Genomic DNA, 22,659 nt, shown 5'->3' on the forward strand with positions numbered 1-22,659 from the left:
CACACACACACACACACACACACACACACACACACACACCATTTGTATTACCATGTTATTCTACTTAAAACACATTGAAATCAAATTTACACAATTGTGTCCATTGTGTGTGTGTTCTAAGCACAGGAATGTGAAACACGACTCACACACCTTGCCCCCCCTGCTTCCTCTGGAGTAGCAGGAAGACACGGGAGAGAAAAGCAGATGAGAGGTACACACAACGAGCAGAAAGGTGGCGTGCACGGAGACAGAATTGACAGAGAAGAATCAAGAGTGTAAAAGAAAGTTTCAAAAGAGAGCACTCAATACTTCCTGCCAAACACCGCTTAGAAGTGTGTGTGTCAACAGAGCTTGTGCGTGTCCTGAGGTGGCCTCGGCTCTTATTTGGTGAATTGTAAAACCCTGTGTGAGTTTGCAGTTTCTCAGGAAGTCTGATATCATGTTGTGCTGCTCAGGGCTGAATTTAAAACGCCAATTAGACTGGAATTATATTTTGAAGACTATGGTTAAATTGCTGCAACATCTCAGATCTTAAACAAATGATTAGACTGTTGGAATGGAATCCAAACCGTCTTTTTTAATTAGGTAGGATGCAGATTGCACTGTTTACCTATAAGCCTTATATTTAGGATATGGACATGCAGGAGAAAGAAAGAAAAACAATCCATAAATACTGTTTATGTATTCATTGGAATTTTATAATTTGAAAGAGCTTTAAACAATACAGGAAAAGAAAAGGTTGGACACGCACCATTTACTGCACCATTTGATTTCTATTTCTGTTTCTTGCACTATTGGTTAGTTTTATGTCAAGGTATGCTTATGCTGCATTGTTGGAGGAGCAGAGGACTTCAGGTTTTCATAGTCAAGCTGTAGCTATTGCACATATGACAATAAATCTTTGAGTCTTGAGTTGGCGGGTACAAGTTTTCAAATTTAGATAATACAAACTGTTTCCAGACTTTTCAAGGACTTCCTGGTGCTGCAAGTCATAAGTAGAGGAGGAAGGGAGAGAGGGAGGGAGGGAGGAGAGCTCGCAAAGGAACTGAGAGGGTCTGGACTCTGTACAAGGAGCAGCACATTGTTTGTTCCTCTGAGTTTCCGCTTGTTGATGAACCATACAAAACACACACACACACATAGGTCTAGCCAAAACCACCACCCCTTGGTCAGCTCTGTCACACATTCCAGAGCTCACCCTGCCCTGTATGGCTTCATGACTCACGGCCATACGCCTGTATAACACACACACACCAGAGTTCCCGTTAGAATACTTTTTTGCCGGTCAACATGTCCGTTAAAGTTGAAATCTTCCGGACAAAATGAGAAAAGTGCCGGTCAAAGGTCTTCTTTGTTATTTATTGAGCTTTAAAACAAATTGATATGATTTGATATTAAACAAACTAATTATAGTAGATTAACTACATTATTCAAAAGTGTACAGTAATTTACAAAAACGCAGGAATAATAAACTGAGCGCTCTCTTCTTCTCCTGACAGCCCGCCAGTATCATGCAGCTCGCGGATCCAGTAATGAGTGACCCGACAGTAAAACTAAACATATCTATAACTAGTTTAGGTAGTTTGAGAGGTCATTCAAATAGCTACGTGATATTCTAACCTGAAGTGTGTGTTTTGTTCCGCTCACCGCTGCAGGTGATCATGCAGAGATGCGTGTCGACTCGTCAGCAGCAGCTGATCTCTCCCGTCAGATTAGACTTTACTCACGTTTATGTCCATATCGATCAGATCTAGCTGGTTCTAGCTAATGATATGACTACCTGCTTATTAAAAGACACCTAAACAATAAGCGTCGCTATGCAACGGGGTGAGGCCACAAAGTATAGCGCAGCATTATGCATTTGTTTACATGCCCACCGGAACCCAGAGGCATTACCAACAGATCAACGCACAATCAACCCATACAGGACATCTCTTTCTCCACATTAAGTGTAGACATTATAATTGACTATTCTTGTCTGTCACATACTCTTCTTGTCTGTCACATACTATTCTTGTCTGTCACATACTATTCTTGTCTGTCACATACTCTTCTTGTCTGTCACATACTCTTCTTGTCTGTCACATACTCTTCTTGTCTGTCACATACTATTCTTGTCTGTCACATACTCTTCTTGTCTGTCACATACTCTTTCCATACTCTTCTTGTCTGTCACATACTCTTCTTGTCTGTCACATACTCTTCTTGTCTGTCACATACTCTTCTTGTCTGTCACATACTCTTCTTGTCTGTCACATACTCTTCTTGTCTGTCACATACTCTTCTTGTCTGTCACATACTCTTCTTGTCTGTCACATACTCTTCTTGTCTGTCACATACTCTTCTTGTCTGTCACATACTCTTCTTGTCTGTCACATACTCTTCTTGTCTGTCACATACTCTTCTTGTCTGTCACATACTCTTCTTGTCTGTCACATACTCTTCTTGTCTGTCACATACTCTTCTTGTCTGTCACATACTCTTCTTGTCTGTCACATAAGTGGCGCAACTGATGCGGTATTGTGCTAACTGAGGGGAAATTAATTTTGACCGGAGAGATTTAGATTTGCCGGTCTTCAGCATATTTTACCGGTCAAAGTCCGGTAATTACCGGCTAACACACACAGGATGTTAAATATGAGTTGTTTTGTGAAAGAAAAGCAGGAAACTGGTGTGTGTGGTAACGCTAATTGTTAAGTCTATTAAAGTCTATTAAAGACTCTTGAATCCTTCAAAAATCTCCTAAAACTCAATTATTCACTCTAGCTTTCAAACTCTGATCAACAACCCCCCCCCCCCATTTTACTCCGCACTTGGATTATGACTATTGTTTATGTTTTTTTTTATTGTTTTCTTTGTCTGGTTTCTGTTCTGATTTTATGTAAAGCGTCTTTGAGCATTTGGAAAAGCGTTATACAAGTCCCATGTTTTATTATTAAAGTTAAAGAGTGATCAGAACCTGTGAGCGGTCTCTTAATCTGTTACTTATAGACAATGTTGGAAGTACTCAGATTCTAAAACACTGTGGAAATACTTTACTACAGGTTAAAGTACTAAAGTCAAACCTGACTCAAGTAGAAATATGTCAGCTTTCCCAAAAAAGGTTTGGAGAAGATACCATTTCCAGCTGATCCTCGAGAGTTGTTAAATATCTGAGTTCAGCTCATCAAGTAGGCTTTTCTCAACACATGGAGAACCCACATCTGATGATGCATGCTTTGAAAAAGGATGGGGGAAAATAATAACTAAAGCCGTCAGACATATTGTATGTAGTGGAGTAAAAAGGAAAACAAATCAAGGGTAAAGCTGCATACAATGGAAAGAATGACTTGCACCTCTAGTAATTGAGTACTTAGTTACATTCCAGTAGTGCACACCAGAGTTCCCGTTAGCCGGTAATTACCGGACAATGACCGGTAAAATATGCTGAAGTCCGGCAAATCTAAATCTCTCCGGTCAAAATGTCCGGTCAAAATAATTTTCCCTTAGCGCAATACCGCATCAGTTGCGCCACTTATGTGACAGACAAGAATAGTATGTGACAGACAAAAGAGTATGTGACAGACAAAAATTGTCAATTCTAATGTCTAACACTTAATGTGGAGAAAGAGATGTCCTGTATGGGTTGATTGTGCGTTGATCTGTTGGTAATGCCTCGGGGTTCCGGTGGGCATGTAAACAAATGCATAATGCTGCGCTATACTTTGTGGCCTCATCCGGTTGCATAGCGACGCTTATTGTTTAGGTGTCTTTTAACAAGCAGGTAGTCATATCATTAGCTAGAACTAGCTAGATCTGATCGATATGGACATAAATGCGAGTAAAGTCTAATCTGACAGGAGAGAGAGATCGGCTGCTGCTGACGAGTCGACACGCAGCTCTGCATGATCCCCTGCAGCGGCGAGCAGAGCAAAACACACTTCAGGTTAGAAAATCACACGTAGCTATTTTAATTACCTCTCAAACTACCTAAACTAGTTATAGATATGTTTAGTTTTACTGTCGGGTCACTCATTACTGGATCCGCGAGCTGCATGATACTGACGGGCTGTCAGGAGAAGGAGAGAGCGCTCCGTTTATTATTCCCGCGTTTTTGTAAATTACTGTACACTTTTGAATAATGTAGTTAATCTACTATAATTAGTTTGTTTAATGTCGAATCATATCAATTTGTTTTAAAGCTCAATAAATAACAAAGAAGACCTTTAACCGGCACTTATCTAATTTTGTCCGGAAGATTTCAACTTTAACGGACATGTTGACCGGCAAAAAAAATATTCTAACGGGAACTCTGGTGCACACACACACACACACACACACACACACACACACACACACACACACACACACACACACACACACACACACACACACACACACGGGGTGGGGGGGAGGATCATCGCAATCCCTTTCAAATGAGCCCCCGCCCCCCCCACACTCTGCTGTATGTGGAGCAGTCCGGGCTGTGTAGACAGTGAATCAGTGACAGTCTGATCCATCTGCATTCTGACAATAGACCACAGTAACTAACTTTTACAAACTCTTCAACATTTCACATAATCCATACCTATGGATGAACTAAATCTTTAGATTAGGATAGTTACATCAAGTTTAATGTTACAGTAAGATTAGAAATTGTACGGACCAGATGGGATATTTGAAATGAAACTAACAACTATGAAATGACAGTCAAACAAGCAGAGTTCACTTGAAAACAGGCTGATCAAACTGCATCAATCGGTCCTAGAGGATTCATGCCAGTAAATATTGCATTATTAATGAAAGTATGTATTCTACTGATTCAGAGCTTTCAGAATGATTTGCCTGATTCAGAGCTTTCAGAATGAGGTGTTTCAGCAGAAGGGGAGATTTAGAAATGCTCAACTTCCTTTTCTCACATTCACACCTCATGTCTAAAAGCTTCTGGTTTCCTCCCTTTGACTGCCGCCTCTCTTCCAAGAACTGAGAGACTTCTGGTTCACATGACTGTTTGCAGAGCTACAGCGCTGTGTTTAAAGGACATGTTCAGTGTGTGGCAGCTGCTGCATTCAGCTGCTGATCACCTGGAGATATTTAGAACATTTTCATTTAGAAAATCCTTATGCAGAGTTTTAAAATGCAGGATACTACCGCAGCCATATTGGTACCAAAACCCTGCTTCAGGGCTGTTGCTAAGCAACCTGAGAGTACAGCATCTTATTTTTAGAAGGTTTAAAATGCATCTCAGCACCTGCTGCCGGTAGTATGAACCAGACCAACTCTGGAGCCATGTATTATACTGCACACTTCTACAAAAAGCATGTTTATCCTTCATCAAAGAATGACTGCTAACCATCTCATTTGTCTTTCCTCTATCATCCACCTCCTCCATATTTATCCTCACCCTTCTTATTCCACTCATACTCCTCCAAAATACATTCCACACACTCCTTCCGGGATATGTGACAAACTCTGAAACTTCTTTCAAGCAAAGCCTCTCATGACTACAAAGCACAGCTGGACATCAGGACCTCTCAGTTGTCAATGTGTGCATGGAGCAAAAAGAACCCAATGATCAGAGAGGTGTTAAGAGAACACGTTAGCACAGAACACGTTAGCACAGAACACGTTAGCACAGAACACGTTAGCACAGAACACGTTAGCACAGAACACGTTAGCACAGAAAGTGTCTCATATGGTGACGAGCTCAGCAGGAAACTCTGCAGCAGCATTCTCCCGCTGCAGCGCCGAACCGCCATGTCTCCACAGCCAGGCGTCAGAAGCAGAGCGCTGAGCTCATGCACACACACACACACACACACCACACACCACACACACTGACTGGCTGTGAAGCCCCTGCAGGGTACCAGGGAGTGTGGTGACTCCTCACTCCCCACAGCGCTGTGAGTCAGAGCAGGGCCAACAGAGGAGGCTTTGTTAAGCAGGCCAACGGTGGCTAAATAATCTCCTGCAGGCCAGCTTTGATTGGATCAGACAGGAGAGTGGGCTCGTGGTCGGCAGCAGCGAGGAGAGAGGACTTCCCTGACCCACATTCAGACCTCAGATCAGAGACCTGGACCCTTTCTGCAACAGGAGTTTCAAATCGGACTTTGTAATGAATGACCAGTTTAGATGCAAAAAATGGTTCAAGAACAAAAGTGGCAGTCAGTCAAACCGATTCTCACCATGCGTGGTGTTACATGCACCTTGTTGCTGTTCTGCACACAGTTCAAACCTCCACCGGCCTTAACACCATCTATATCAGCACACCAACTTCTCCACCTCAGCAAAAGATAAAGCTGGAAATGTTTTACAATATTGTTTTATATTAAATGTCTGGCATTTCCAAAGGATTTCCTTCTGCGATCATTGGAAATGTGCATTATTTTAAGAGTTTATTGTTACAGCTTGGACAAATTGCAGTTCTGTAGGCATCCCCTACTTTCTTGGCCAGCCATCTGGTCCATAGAGGCGGGGGGTGAAGCACATGTACACACAGTGATCGGTCTGTCTCTCTGGCCTGACTCACAGGGCTCTCCTGGCTGTTTGCGTGTGTGGTGACTTTAGATTTGAAACAGGGGTAGGGGCAGACAACCACAGAAACCACAGAGCCTTCCTTCCTCTGTCTTCCAATACAGGACTCCCAGGAGGGAGAACACAGTGCTGCAGTCTGAGTCTCACTGTGGAGTTATTCTTTAAGCCATTTATTACAATATGTATATTTTCTGGGTGCTGAAAGTAGAAGGAAATCTCATTGTTGTCCATGGTACAGATTCTCCCATCTTTTCAATTCTCTATGCTGTCCCCAGGAAAGACTGCCGAAAAGTTACACAATCAAACAAATCTGAGGGAAGAGGAAAATAACCCTCCTGTTTCCCATTTGTGTGGTAAACCCCGAGGCTCACAGAAGCAGCAGCATGTTGGGAGCGTCTGTCTTTTCAGCTGCATAAACTGCCAGTGAACCTGCAGTAAGAGCTTCTCATCCTCCTGACTGCACGGAGTCTACACGGAGTCTACACGGAGACACTTGGAGGATGTATATCCAAAACTGAAAACAGCATTCCTGATTTCAGATTCAGAATAATCAAGGATCATCTAATACAAGAGAGAATACATATGTTCCAATATGCCAACACTTCCTTTTAGGTCTTGAAATACGTGTGAATGTATGATTTCATGATCTCATCTTTGTGTTGTAAAACTCCCTATCCTTCATCCAATGTGTGGAGGAGCAGAGGAGCAGAGGACTTCATCCAAAGCTCGAGGCTTGTAGTCTGAGGGAAATCCTCTGTACTATGATAGATTAAAAAACTGATTGAAGTTCTGAACAGGACCCAGGTTGGGCCTGGAGATGCCTGACCAGAAATATATCCCACACTACAAATAGAAGCACCAGAGCTCAATTTACACGCACACAGAAAAACAATTGTAACACCAATGGCCAGAATCAGAAACAGGCTTAAAATAGCAACACTCTGGTTCACTTATTTTAGTCTGAACTGGTTGCCTTAACAACTGATATACAAGAGAAGGGATCATGTGGAGTCAGAGAGGGAGAGTGCTGCGTGGGGTTATCTGCTGAAGGCACACTCACTAAATATTGAATGTTGCTGCTGTCCTGTGCCCTGGAAGCAGCACAGGTTCATTGATACCCCTCGGAGTGTCTGCTTCACGTGTGCAAGCCCGGAGAGACTGTTCACAATTTATAAATTCACACACACTTACAAATCTGGATTCAAGCCAATCACCTGGCCCATTTGGTTTTTAAATGTGCTCCGTTTACTGTGGTATTCAGGAAGTAAAACATGTTATGTTTCTATTTGGTATGAGAGCTTAAGTGGTGATGATTTGCAATTTTTCTTTATGAAAACAATCATGTGTCATGGTAAGCAGGTGTGTGTGTGTGTGTGTGTGTGTGTGTGTGTGTGTGTGTGTGTGTGTGTGTGTGTGTGTGTGTGTCATACAGGGAAATAAACTGAGGAACATATTGAAAACAATAGCTGCAGTTCAACTTTGCTTCTAGCAACTTCCTCATCAACAGTTTAAATGTAAGGATAAAGTAAGCAGTGTGTTTTCAATAAATGGATGTTTTCAAAGTAAATGGATAATCGTTTTTAATAATCGTGATATCAATTATTGACCAAAATAATCGTGATTATGATTTTTGCCATAATTGAGCAGCCTTAGAGTGTGTGTGTGTGTGTGTGTGCGTGCCTGTGTGTGTGTCTGTGTGTGTGCGTTTAAATAAGTGATGCACACTATACACTGTCTGCTGTGAGCATGCGTGTCCTCTCCTCTTCACCTCCTGCCCCAGTTTGAAAACATTTAAATAATACAACAGGAGGAAATGAGAGACAGCCGCAGAGGAATCACACACTCAATCACACACGTAGTTATAATCATGTGTTGTCTAATCTTCACCTCTATTGTGTTTAAAAAGTCTCTGTGATGGGGGGGGGGGGGGGGGGGGGGCTTTGTCTGGACACCACAACAAACATTAAGCAATGCATACAGATCCCAGAATTATTTTCAGGCTTGGGTCCAATTCAGTTCACTTCAATGCTGCAGTGTGAGATTTCCACAAGAACAAATAAAGTCCATTTCTATTGTGGAGCAGCTACTCTCTCTGAACATCCTGGATGTGGCGATACAGACACATCAAGGGGCTGTGTGCCTCCTGGTCATTTCAAATGCAGGAAGAACTGTCTAACATCATCACCTGTCAATAATAATGTTGGTACATACAACATTAGTTGTAAGTTAGCTTGGTTGGTACCAAAAAATGAATTGAGAGAAACCCACCAAAAGCATTGGCATTCATAATGAGGGGGTGTCAGTCACAGAGTCCAAAGTCTTATGAGTGTTATCTAATATATCCCAATCGCTGCTTTAGGACAGACATAATTGGTCTCAACTCAAATGAGGTTTGGCTTACTCGTATGATCGTCATTTATTTTGTATGTGGTGAGAAAAGGCTTGCTGTGATCATATTTACAATAAGGAAGATGTAGCATGAGGCCTTAACTCACGGCTCACCAGTTCTTACCAGACTAGCACAGCCTGTTTGTTGTGCTCTCTCATCTCCCTCCCTGTCTCTCACACACACCCTCCCCGGAGGGATAAGAACCTGTTTAGGCGTGGTCATGTATGCACATGTATGGATTCTAACCTGCCTCAGGTTGCTCTGAAGGAAAGAGGCAATAAAATAAAATACATCAAGGATTTCTTTCTTAGTTAAATATTTGTATGACACATTCGTTATTTTCATCACGTTGGAACCTATGCAGTGTGTTACGGATGGGCGATGTTTAAAGTCAAACCAAATAGCATCAGCACAACAAACTGGCAATTACAAGTGTGTGTGTGTGTGTGTGTGTGTTCCCGTTAGCCGGTAATTACCGGACTATGGCCGGTAAAATATGCTGAAGACCGGCAAATCTAAATCTCTCCGGTCAAAATGTCCGGTCAAAATAATTTCCCTTTAGCGCAATACCGCTTCAGTTGCGCCACTTATGTGACAGACAAGAAGAGTATGTGACAGACAAGAAGAGTCAATTATAATGTCTACACTTAATGTGGAGAAAGAGATGTCCTGTATGGGTTGATTGTGCGTTGATCTGTTGGCAATGCCTCGGGGTTCCGGTGGGCATGTAAACAAATGCATAATGCTGCGCTATACTCTGGGCCGTTCTCATTTCATCAAAAATCCCCCTCCTCGACTCCTCGGTCCTCCGGTAGTGACCCGGAAATGAATTTTAGCGCGCCATGTTGAAGGACATCTCATTTCTCTAAATGCACATCGAGGACCGAGCATCGAGCGTGTGTGTGTGTGTGTGTGTATATGTCCGCATCTGTAGCCTGTTATTGTCTCATTATACCGCACTGTCAATGAATTCAAAGTAAATATATAAGTGGTCATAAACACATCTGTCCATCAGACAGAGGGCTGCTGTGCCTCCCGTCATCATTAATGGACGTCTCTTTAAAATGACCGCTCAGAGGAGAGGAGTTCTCATTTCTCTAACCGCCTGCTGCTTCCCCTCCTCTCTCCTCGGTTCCCCTCCTCGGCTCCTCCGCTCGCATCTCCTGTGGGCGGGACTAAGTCTCGAGGATAGGAGTCGAGGAGGGGAGTTGAGGAGGGGAATTTGATGAAATGAGAACGGCCCTTTGTGGCCTCACCCGGTTGCATAGCGACGCTTATTGTTTAGGTGTCTTTTAATAAGCAGGTAGTCATATCATTAGCTAGAACTAGCTAGATCTGATCGATATGGACATAAACGTGAGTGAAGTCTAATCTGACGGGAGAGACCAGCTGCTGCTGACGAGTCGACACGCATCTCTGCATGAGCCCCTGCAGCGGTGAGCGGAACAAAACACACACTTCAGGTTAGAATATCACACGTAGCTATTTTAATTACCTCTCAAACTACCTAAACTAGTTATAGATATGTTTAGTTTTACTGTCGGGTCACTCATTACTGATCCGCGAGCTGCATGATACTGACGGGCTGTCAGGAGAAGAAGAGAGCGCTCAGTTTATTATTCCCGTGTTTTTGTAAGTTACTGTACACTTTTGAATAATGTAGTTAATCTACTAGAATTAGTTTGTTTAATATCAAATCATATCAATTTGTTTTAAAGCTCAATAAATAACAAAGAAGACCTTTGATCGGCACTTTTCTACTTTTGTCCGGAAGATTTCAACTTTAACGGACATGTTGACCGGCAAAAAAGTATTCTAACGGGAACTCTGGTGTGTGTGTGTGTGTACACACACCATTAAACTTGTCCAATTGCCCAACAGTGTGGGTACCACAGAGGTGTTACTTCCTGCTCTGTTCATGAGGACATTACATTTATTTGCTGTAATTTAGGCCATAAGAGAGACCTTTGCTCATGTAAAGTCATCTCACGATCATTTACTTGATGATATTCTAAACTCTGTGGTTGTTTTTTATGGCACTAAGTGTGATTACAAATCAAATTTCGATCAAAAGTCTAATGTTAAACCTCAGCAGTCGCTTCCATATATCACAGCATCCCCACATTTCTGTTCCTCTCTGTGTCAGAGGGAAGTCATCTGCTCATCTGTGCTGGGATATACAAAATGTGTTGCAATAACAAAACGACACCCGATAAGCATCTTCTAACTTTGGATGCGAGCAACACCTAAACAGCACACAGGAAACCACCACATTGAATAAAGTGTGCTGGAGGTGAGGGCAGTGCACCTCTATCTACAGCTGCAGTGTGTGAGCAGCGCTGCGTTCGCCTCAGTTACAGCTGCTGAGGACACTTTAAATAGCAACGGTGAGAACAGGGTTTTGCTTCTTGCTCAAATGTTGGATTCAATTTTGATTACATTTGAACTCCATCGCTCCCTCTCAGGTACAGGATGATAGCAGAGCTCTGAAGGGTGGGGTCCAAAAATAGAGAGGTTGTAGCCTGACAAATACATGATGAAGGCTACCTGCACTCTGCAGAGAAGTCACAGTGTCACACGCAATAGTGATGCATCAATTTCAATTTGTGTATGCACTATTATAGTAGTATGATGCACATTGTATGGATTATAGGGCTGTCCCGAATACCATTTTTCGGGCTCCGGATATTCGGTAGTAATCAGCAGCGAATATTCGGCCCGCGCGGGGGGGGTAATCAGCAGCGAACCGCTTCAACACGTGTATTTCGGTGTATTCACGGCATTGTTATTCTACAGTATTGTTGTTTTATAGTTATTTGTTAATATAACCCAATTTGTGTTCTTTGAAATTGAAAAGGATATCGCATTGTGTTTGTTACTTTCGTTGCAATTGTATATGTCTTAAGTGTAATTTGGCTTGGCTTCCTATTTTGTATGGACATGCTTTTATTTTGAAGGAGAGTTAGCACTGTTGACAGGAAGTTGGTGTTGCTATGGAAACAACGTGACGGAGATTAACGGAGAAAAGTAATATCTACATATAAAGACGGAGAAAGTAAACGATAACGTTTATGGTTAAGTGTTAGCACCCCCGAAGAGGCACAAGCTCTTACGTTGATATTGGAGATTTCAATAAATTCAATTTGAAAAAAAAACGGGAAAAAAAACGAAAAAACGAATAACGAAATTGAAACCGGAATAGTACTCCAACGAACGAATATTCGGATACAGCCCTAATGGATTATACATACAGCACTATTAAACACCTACAAACAATGAGAGCTGGCTATGATCTGATGGAACTGCTTACTTTATCCTTACATTTAAACTGTTGATGAGGAAGTTGCTAGAAGCAAAGTTGAACTGCAGCTATTGTTTTCAATATGTTCCTCAGTTTATTTCCCTGTAACACACACACACACACACACACACACACACACACACACACACACACACACACACACACACACACACACACACACACACACACACACACACACACACACACACACACACACACACACACACACACACACACACACACACACACACACACACACACACACACACACACACACACACACACACACACACACACACACACACACACACACACACACACACACACCACACACACACACACACACACACACACACACACACACACACACACACACACACACACACACACACACACACACACACACACACACACACACACACACACACACACACACACACACACACACACACACACACACACACACACACACACACACACACATTAAACTAGAGGGGGAAAACTCTCAAACTGCACTCAACCCCCCCTCACCAAGACCCATAATATAATGGTGCCCCCACCCTTCAACCACACCTAAACACATATCCTTTTCTTCTGCTAACTTCCAACAAACAACACCCCCTCTGACTCCTCTAAAACACAGAGTCAGTATCAGAACACACACAGTGACACACAGTCTAAGCATAACCCCCTGACATGAGTCAGCTCGAGGGGCCATCCATCACTGATCAGCTCTGAGGCAAATAAAACACAAATGAAGGGGCAGAAAGTGTTCATTTGTGTGTATAAATATCTTCAAAATTCAAACATCACATGAGACAAATCACTGAAAATGTACCCATGTAAAATATGACATTTTCCATCCTGCATTTAAACCAAGCGGCAAACTCTGGGGCAGAGTCCTCCTCTGCCCCCAAATGCAACGCCCTCCTCTCACACAAAGAGTGGGAGAGAAACAGACCGTAAAGAAATCTCTTTGAAAGAGAAACACATTAGGCTCCAGCACCTCCACACAGGCCCACTGCCGACCACTGTCAATCCCGGCCGGGGGCTACACCCTGCACCACATCTCTCAGCTGATTGGACCTGGGGTTAGGTCTGCATCTCCACTTTCTGTCTGCACTTTGAACCGGCCTGGAAACAAAGCTTCCAAAGTGCAATCAATCTCAGGGTGATGGTGTCGGAAAACATTTCTGCAAACAAATATTTGGAGCAGGGATGGCGCCATGACTTCCGCCACATCGTAACCAGCTGGAAACTAACTCCCACCCCCCCACCCCCCACGAGCACCCCCTGCTCCCAAGGCGGATTCTCCCTCTCGTCTCCACCGCTCAGACCACATCTGCAATCCTGCAAACTCTTTTTTCCCCCCGTCGTGCAAAAAAAACAGGACACCCCGCCCCCCTTTAGTAAAAAGCCCCCTCCCACTGGCCTAGCCTGCTATAATGGGCCACCAAAGGAATGTTTCCCCCTGCATGCTCTCTCACCGCCGCTATTGGCAGAGCTGAGAGAAAGACAGAGGGGGAACAGGGAGGCTGCATTCCTCTCTGCTCTGTCCCCTCGCTGGCTGTCTGCTTCACTGCCTGCTCCTTGTCCAGCTCCACAGGCAAACTCTGGATCAGCTGAGGCTGAGGGCTTTCCCACAGCTGACCTGGAATCAGCTGGCAGTGTAGCTCACGGCCTAAATGCCTACAGACACTCACTACTTAGTAAACTCCTCTAAGTGTGTTGGAAGAGGAAGTAGTGTCTCCCCTTCACTTGTATTCTTGTAAAGCAGGAAGAGACCCTGGAAGTTAGATCATCACGACGTTGGCTGTAGTTGAGATTTCTTTGTTATTTTGTTATGATTACTTGATTGTTTACTAAAAAGAATAAGAATAATTGAAAATAGAGGAGAAAGAAGGATTCCCATCAACGGTTTTCCAAAGCAAAATCTGGTGTCGGAATTGATTCTTTTTCAGCCAAAATCATGAAAAAGATTTAACTTCATCCTCGGGCTTTATTTGTAGTACATAGAGCGGGAGATGGTCCTGCTTGCCCAGATAATGAATTCTCAGAGGCTGCCACACAATGCATACACATCAGTGTGTGAGATAAGGATTAGATGGCCTGCAGCTCACCTGAGGCCGAGACAACAGATAACCACTCCTCAGCCCAGAATGATAACAGCTCGGATTCCTCAAGCCTCTGCAACACCCCAGTCAGGTTGTTCATGCTGCACTGAACCAGCCAATCACACACACACACACACACACACACACACAAAAAGACCAACAACCAATTAAGGCGTCTGCCCCTTTTATTCCCTACAAACAGCATTGTCTATTGTTTAGTGAGCAGGCTATTTAGCTTTCAGCCCCCTTCATTCTTTTGAAATGTTGTTTTAGGAACAGGAAGGGAGGCAGAAAGTTAAAAAAATAAGTAGCCTGGCAGCTTATAATGCAGCCAGATGACAAAATGTCAGTCACAACTAGTCCTGATCCAACCAGGGCCATCTGATTAGCTCTGCCCGTCTGCTGCTAGCCACTCACACAGAAAGCATGTGAAAGTGGGTGGGAAAAGAACAAGCTAACATTGTGTCCAGCTGCCCACCTTGGCAGTGACGGGAAAAAAGAAATCAGTGTGTGTTGTTTAGGGGTAGGGTGTGACAGAGGAGGCTGGCTGCAAACACATTCAAGTTGCTGCCTCTGTGAGCAAGGACACACTATGGAATCATTCAATATGATACTAAAAAAAGGTGATATCCTTGAGTGACATATTTCAGTTTATTTAAAGAAAGTGCTTTGATGGACAGAGTTACTTTTCTTCCCAATCTTTCCATCAGTTACAGCATTCAACTGTAAAGTGTGTTCAGCTGCTCCAAATCACATCTGTGCACACAGGCTGACAGTATAGGAAAATGAAGACTGATAAACATCACAGTCACTGACCATAACTGATTCTGCCGCTGCAAATCAGCTGATTTATGAGAGGAAATGTTCAGGATCAGTGCTACACACTCCTGACACCAGCTGACGGAAGGGAATCAAATCATTGAAGCTGTGACATGAGTCAATTATTTCGCTTTCTTTCGCACATCAGATTTGTTTTACGAAAAGTGCTCTAGAATTGAACGACACATGGTGAGCACACAAAATATTCACACTACAGTCAGAGGGGAACAGTGGGAAAAGTGCTAATTAGTTTCAAAAGAACATCCTTGACAAATAAGAACAATCACTCAGCAGTGATCCTGACTGCTCAGGGCCATTTGGCTTGTGCACTTTGCAGTTTTCCTCGTTTCCTCACCCGCCCACCTATCTGTACTTTCGCCCTGCCTCATGACAGCAGAAATATGTGCTGCCTAACTGTCGCTGAGATTTGCATGTACCGCCTGGCCTGCACACGGTGCGAGAGATACAATAAAACCTGCGTTGGCGTCACTGCATACTTCAACATGTTTCAGCCTGTGTTGGTGAGAAAGACTTAATAACATGTTTGTCAGTGAGGAGCCTGGTCTGTAACAGAGTGCAGCCAACTGGACTCAGCTGGGCTCAGTCCGGGTACTCTGTGGTGTTGAGAAATGTTGAGAAATGTTGAGAAATGTTGAGAAATGTACCAAACCTCAGCTTCTGCCAAAGAAACACAGACTTACAATGTACACCAACATCCCAAGAGACTCACAAATCAAGTTATCCTTTAGCACAGTGATTCTCTGATCAGCAGGGCGAACACGTTGGACAATGTGTCTTCGCTATACGAGTCTGTAGTATATTTCTGAAGCTTAGTGAGATTCTATATTGTAGAGTATTCAATTTATTCAATATTGTTGTTGTATTGTGTATTATTTAGATACTCTAGAGATACATGTCTTTTCTATAGTGAATTTGTACAAACTTGTTGCTAATGTTATATTACATATTAGATATTATATGTGTAACTTATGTAATGCTTTTCAACACTGCTGCTGTGACAATATAATGTCCCGATGTGGGATGAATAAAGTATCTATCCATCTATCTATAGAGGTCTGTGCTGTAGCATTTGAACACAAACAGATAAAGTCCTGATCCTCATAGCATTAGATAAGGTGCTGTTTGAATGTGAACAGACACATTCCATTTCTTTGACTCCTCATACAGAATGATGTCTCTCCTGCTTAACCCTGGACATCAAATACAGGCAAGAATGCCCAAAACAATCCTAAGCATTGCTGCCTTATTCCCCCTCTTGTTTTACTCTACATGGTAAATGTGAAGAGTCAGCATGACGGTAAACTGTGCATCCGTCAAACGGCTCCTGCTTTTGACCTCAAGTCCCCCCCCTCACAGACTACAAGGACAAATCCATTCCCACACTCATTATATCCACTTCTCACTTGATATTCCTGCGGGAGGCATTTGCTCACTTTTGCGCAATAACTGGCACAGTGAGCGTGAATACACCGCAGGAATTTGACCCTCGGTTCCCCCGCCTCTCCGGGGCCAGCAGAACTCAGGCTTGGCAGGGGGACATGTCCCCAGGCCGTCCTGTTCCCGGCCAACACACACCTACCAGCCTCACTGAGGACTGCAGGTTCAGGAGTGGACCTCACCCCCGGTTTGCACAACAAGCCTCAGTCTGTTAATGATTGGTAGGTTAGATGTTCCGTTTGAGCAAACTTTGACCTGTGTGATCTCTCTGCAAATATGCAGAGTCCTCGCAGTCATCTAACCACTTTTAGTTAACAGCAAGGTTAACCTGCAGGGCGTGATGCTAATCATCAGCAGGAATGCTTGATGGTGATGGCTAAAATGCTGAGTAGCCTAATAAAAATGCACGATTCTATGCTCGGCATGCTGTCACACCACTAGAAAGTATGCCAGTCATTTGGCTAGTAAGAGGATAAGAAAGGGCGCGTAGCCTGGTTAGCTCTACACACAAATAAAAACACACCCACTCAATCATTCCTCTTGCTTAAGCAATGGTTCTTGAAATCATCCATCATTATACTGCCTCTCCACTCCCTAAGGAGAGGTTGAGTGTCACAAGTGACGTTAAAATGATCAGAACTGCATCCTCCGTTACCCAATATATCAGTGCTTCACTGGGTCTTTATTTTGAGATACGATCATACAGCAAGGCTAGGTTACTAGCAAGGTTACTAGCCATCATAGGGGAAAGTCTGCAAAGTATGTCAAGGAACATTAGCATTGATTCTGACTCAGTGGCATCTATTGGAAAGCATGTCGACACAGAATTAGAGGATGAGGAGAAATTGGATGGAGAGTTGATGAAGGTGGGGGAGGTAGAGTAGGAGTAGGTGCTGCTTGTTTTAGACAAGTAAAAAAGGCACAGTGGAAATGTAGATTTCTTAAGGAGATGATAATCAGGTTATTTAGACAATTGGTGTTGCATTAGGCCAAAAAGCAGGGGGGTGCAGGGCCAGGTGTACCATACGAGAGGTTTCATATCGGTATCTGAGTATGTATGCAGAATATAACTGAAGCCAAAATGTGCAGCACAGCTAGTGGGCGTTTAGCTCTTTGCAGTGAAGTGAGTGGGGACACAGAAACGAATATGTCCCAGGGCTGCGGGAAGAATATGAATTGAGGTGTGATTGGCACACACACCATGTAACAGTCTGCACGTACAATGGGTGTCTCCACATAGCTTACCAATGCTCCTAGCTTTAACATGGAGGTGATGTTAAACCTGACCTGTCAGAAAAGCAGTCTGTGCCACAGGTCATATTCATTAACAACTCTGTATGTTCTAAATATGTAAACAGTCTATTTAACTTTCATTTATAATTTGGAATCATTGCTAAACAAGTTGCTAACCATGGGAAGAATATCACCAGCAGGCCATGGGTTATAATAAAACTGCCTGCTATGAATGTAATCACTGCCCAATAATCACTGCTTTCTCTCAGTGTATAAAAAAGATACAATGTGGAGACATAATGAACCACAGCAGAGTTACATTATCGGAGCATCGGCCTGGTATCGGTCAGCAGCTGAAACTCCGTCAGTCTTATCGGCCTCCACCCTGCCAGTGGGACAGGACGCCCAGATAACACCATTCCCCTTTCTATTTAAAGCCTCGCAGGTCTGCACAATCACACGTTTGATTTTATTTTTTTACAACAATGTGGCGCCCCGTTTCCTCTCGCGGAGGGAAAAACAACCTTTCTAAAGAGTGAAAGCTTATGTTGGACACTTACACACACACCGAGCACTACTGATTCACAGAAGTAATAGGAACATTTATTAAGAGGGAAATGAAGAACTTGACATTGAGAAGCCGAGCTGAGAGCAGTGTGGTGGGTGTGAAGCGGGGCTCTAGGAGCAGCTGCGGGCTTCAAACGAACCCGAGGCCCGCTCTGCATCTGACCTCCTCTCCCCATCACATCCCTCCCTGCCATTTTCTTTCTACCCGCCGACACCGCCTCCTCTCAGCCCGGCTCCACTCGGCCCAGCTGGGCCCGACTTTGGTTCCTTACCTTTCTCTGCTGTTTCTCCCAGGCCGGGTCCAGGAGCAGGTCCCGGTCCCAATCATTCTCTTGCTCCATGTATATCTGCACACCCTCGGTCGAGGATTGATTATTAGCAGCGTGATAATCTACCATGTCAGCAAAAGAGAGCTGAGTGCGCCACTGAGAGCCAGTCGGGAGGGGGACAACGTACGAAGAAATATTTTGTATAGAAATTAAAGAAAGAAACGGTGGCCTAAAGCTGAGAGGTGGGACGTGGAGGGATACACGACCCGGGAAAGTGTCCTTCTGCTCTCGTCGCGTTCAGTCGTGAGTGCGTTTTTTGGTGTGATGAATATCCGGCGTGTGCAGTCCGAAAAATCCCCGCTGCTGCTGTGAGAAGAAAAGCTTTCCCTCTGAACCGTGAGGGTGCTGGGAGGAACCGGCCGCTCCTACAGGCTGCAGGCACCGACAAGCTGCCGCACTGAGCGACGCCACTTCCGGTTTACCCTTTCAAAGTAGAGTTCAAAGAGTTCCCACACCACCGGCAACTTCCACAAAAACCTTTGTATTTGTTTTGCCACTAAAGCAAAGGGCACTTTTTTCTTCCTCTCTTACACAAAGTTATTAGTATTAATTTGATATTTTCTCACAAATAAACAAACAAAATAAATACATTATTGCAAAGTCCTTAATGTCCACCATTGTGAATAGGGTTGATTCATTTCACTTTAATGATCAATTGCAAAAGTTAATTGGAGATGTATTGGGCAATTGTTTTATTCTGGTAATTCGCTCCCGAAGTTATGAGATTTTATTTTGAAGGGAGCCCCGCTTGAGTTGCGCTGTGAATCTGTGTACTTGACACACCTGTCTCCAGTAGCTTCTATAGGCCCAGACAGCTCATGAATATTCATACAATATTTGAACATGAGCTTCTGAGACAATTAATCAATACACAGTGTGTGTGTCATTGTTTGTATTACATTTACATTTTCAACATTGTCTTTGTTCCAGATTAATGAGAGAGTTGCCCTGAAACAATTGAGATGACATGAAACGCAGGCAAGTTTCTAAATCCATTTTATTTAAGACCATTTTTTTAAATCAGGACAGTTTATTGCGAAATCTGCCTTAAACAGCCATCTCGATTTATTCTAAAATATATTAAACTTTACAACATAACTTAACATTATGCAATCCATGCTGCTGTGTTTTGGGATTTATTTTCCATTCCATAAAATATGAAATTAAGGTGAACACCTGCAATTTATTAATAATATTAATAACAGACAGAATTGTATATAATTAACACAATTAGAGTCCTTTAATAAAAGTATACTGAATCATAGTAAAACTGCAACAATTGGAACAATCAACAAATCTTTTTCGGTGAACAAGTTATTTTATCTGATGTATCGGAATTGTTTTTTAGAATTATCCTGACTAAACCACATCTAGATATCATTTCAGGTGAGTGCTGCTAGATGTCAACAAAACCAACTTGAAGTTAAAGTAAAAGTCATGCATTAAATTGTTAGCTGGAGTAAAAATATTAAGAATAATATACTCAAAGCGCCAAAAGTAGTAGTTTTGGCCCATTTAAAACCATGTCCATTTGAAAAAATGATTGATGAAAAAACGTGTTCACCCGTTTAATGTTGCTGCTGGTAATGATGGAGCTACTTTTAACTGGCCTATATACAGTATTTGCTTAGTAGTTGTAATTATACATCACAAATATCTATTTAACTTCATTTTGAATAAATAATCTAAATCAACGCTCATTATGCTGCCAGATATAAAGAGTAACTTATCCTCTGAAGTCAGTGCAGTGCTAACTCAAGCCCATGTTTCAGTCAGAACTACATCACCCTAAAGCACATGTGTCAAACTCAAGGCCCGGGGGCCAAATCAGGCCCTTGGTGGATTTAATTTCGGCCCGCAGGATAATTTCTAATTACTATTAGATCTGGCCCGCCGGTATATTGCACGCACACCTTCACTCAATCCTGAGGATTTCCTCAGCTCAGAGCCTGACCCCAAACATTGATGAACTTGCACCCGAGATGAGATGCCAAGTATCTGGCTTGAACTAGCATCACAGAGCAGCACACTGAGTTTACATGGATGTTTCCTTCTGCACTTTGTTTCTTGCGACAACAGGGCATGTTTGGTTTTTTCTTTCAGGGAAATTGTTTTTTTGAAGCTGTTCAGCCTGTGGAGAAATGTAATCATAAGAAATGACTCTGGAAAAGCTGCAGATAGAGCCATAAGAAATGAATGCAACTAATGATTTAATGTTTAATGTTGTTTTTATAGGCAATAATTTAAGCTTTGTTAGTCCCAGGTTTAATATGTGCAATAAGTTCATTTCAATAAATTCTGCAATAAACATTGAACCAGTCCGGCCCTCGACTAGTACCCATTTTTAATTTTGGCCCACTGTGTATTTGAGTTTGACACCCCTGCCCTAAAGGGACCGTTCACCCTCAAATCTTAGAGCTATTTGTTATCGAGATTGTTTTGGTGTGAGTTACAGAGTTTTGGAAATAAACATAGAGATGTCTGCCTTGGCTCCAACATAACGGAGCCAGATGGCTCACTCACTGCTTGTAGTGCCCAATACCTCACACATATACATTTGAAACACTCAACAAGGATTCACTTTCAAGGATTCTGAATCTGGTTTGAAAAGATAATCCACACAACTTGAAGTGAGCAGTTTCATGCAGGATCTATTTTTCTTTCTACCGAACCACACCCACAGATTGTATCACATGCGTAGAAGGAAAACATTTGTATTTTTTATATCGAGGTGAACTGTCCCTTTAAGGAGGTAGAATATTTATATAAGAATCGACTTAGCTGCAAAGAAACCCAGAAACAGACACAATCTAGAAAAGCATGACTCATGGTTTTAAACATCTGTGCATCACCAGATGATGAAGGGGACAGGAAGTGCTTTTCATTTGCCTTTCAATATTTTGACCTTTACTTCGAAACATCGTTAAAGGTATCCAGGTTTTGTAAAAAATGAAACAAGCTGAAAAGGAAGATCAATCCTTAGTGGTAGATTAATGTCTGTCTGGCCGTGAACTTTCATCAGGTAGTGATCCAGCGGTAGAGAGTCACAGCCTGACTCTCATGAAACAGAGCCAGAGTTGCAGCATCCATCACAGGGGGTGGGGGGGGTCTGGTGTGGAGGGGACCGTCCCGCCTGCAGGACCACCTTCAGAAGTAGGTCATGCTCAGGCTGTCGGCCTCCATTAGCGTCAGCGGCCGAGCAGCATATAGACCGCAGCTCCATTTGATGATGTCATGTGATGCTGTACAGTGAAGCTCCACCATTCACAGCTCTGTGATTGGTCGGCTTGAGTCTGGGCTCATTAAAGAGCGAAAACTTATGAATGGACTGTTTATTTTTCTTTCTAAAGAGGGGCTGAACAAAGAGAAGTCCCAAATATAGATGTTTACTCAGGAGTCACAGAGACCCTATCACTGTTATGTTTGTGTGTGTACATTCTCACAGTCATTAACTCCAGTTTGCATAACTTTTTATGTAGTCTTACTAAAAAGAGACACCAATATATCCCATTAAAATACTACAAATGTTTGTTTTTGTAGAAGAACCAAACAAAACAAAAGCGTCTGTTAAAGAGTTGGTTTTTCCCAAAGTAAGAAATATCATAATATCATGATGTTTTGCATGGCAATATTGTATTGATGCAAAGAGGTCAAGTATCAATCTTTTATTGTATTCATTATTAATAATTGCAAATACAATTTAAACTTTTCGTAACAATCCTTTTATTATTGTGCAGAGTTTTTACCCGATGAGGTCAGGGGGATTGGCAGGAAGTTAGTCAAAACATAGATGGAGACGTGGGGAAAGAAATCAGAGAGCTGCCAAAACGTTATCTTTAGCAAACAGAAGTTAGCAAACTGCATGATTTGCAGTTGAACAGAAGGTAATACATTGGAATATACGGCAATGTATTTTATCGCAATCATTTGTGACTT

General features: G+C 42.7%; 1 protein-coding gene across 2 annotated transcripts in view; it reads right to left on the reverse strand.

The window, feature by feature from the left end:
* Positions 1-19,086, reverse strand: part of LOC117471076 (alpha-actinin-4-like) — a gene marked incomplete at its 3' end in the record, with an annotated part of 54,729 nt that extends 35,643 nt beyond the window's left edge. Inside the window, 1 exon segment of one of the 2 annotated variants that reach the window (XM_034115872.1) lies at positions 18,667-19,086. In XM_034115872.1, coding sequence (XP_033971763.1) covers positions 18,667-18,792 — 126 coding nt within the window. 2 annotated transcript variants of the gene reach the window in all.
* Positions 19,087-22,659: the final 3,573 nt, after the last annotated feature.

This window comes from Trematomus bernacchii, unplaced genomic scaffold, assembly GCF_902827165.1.
Source record: "Trematomus bernacchii unplaced genomic scaffold, fTreBer1.1, whole genome shotgun sequence".
Classification (NCBI taxonomy): Eukaryota; Metazoa; Chordata; class Actinopteri; order Perciformes; family Nototheniidae; genus Trematomus; species Trematomus bernacchii.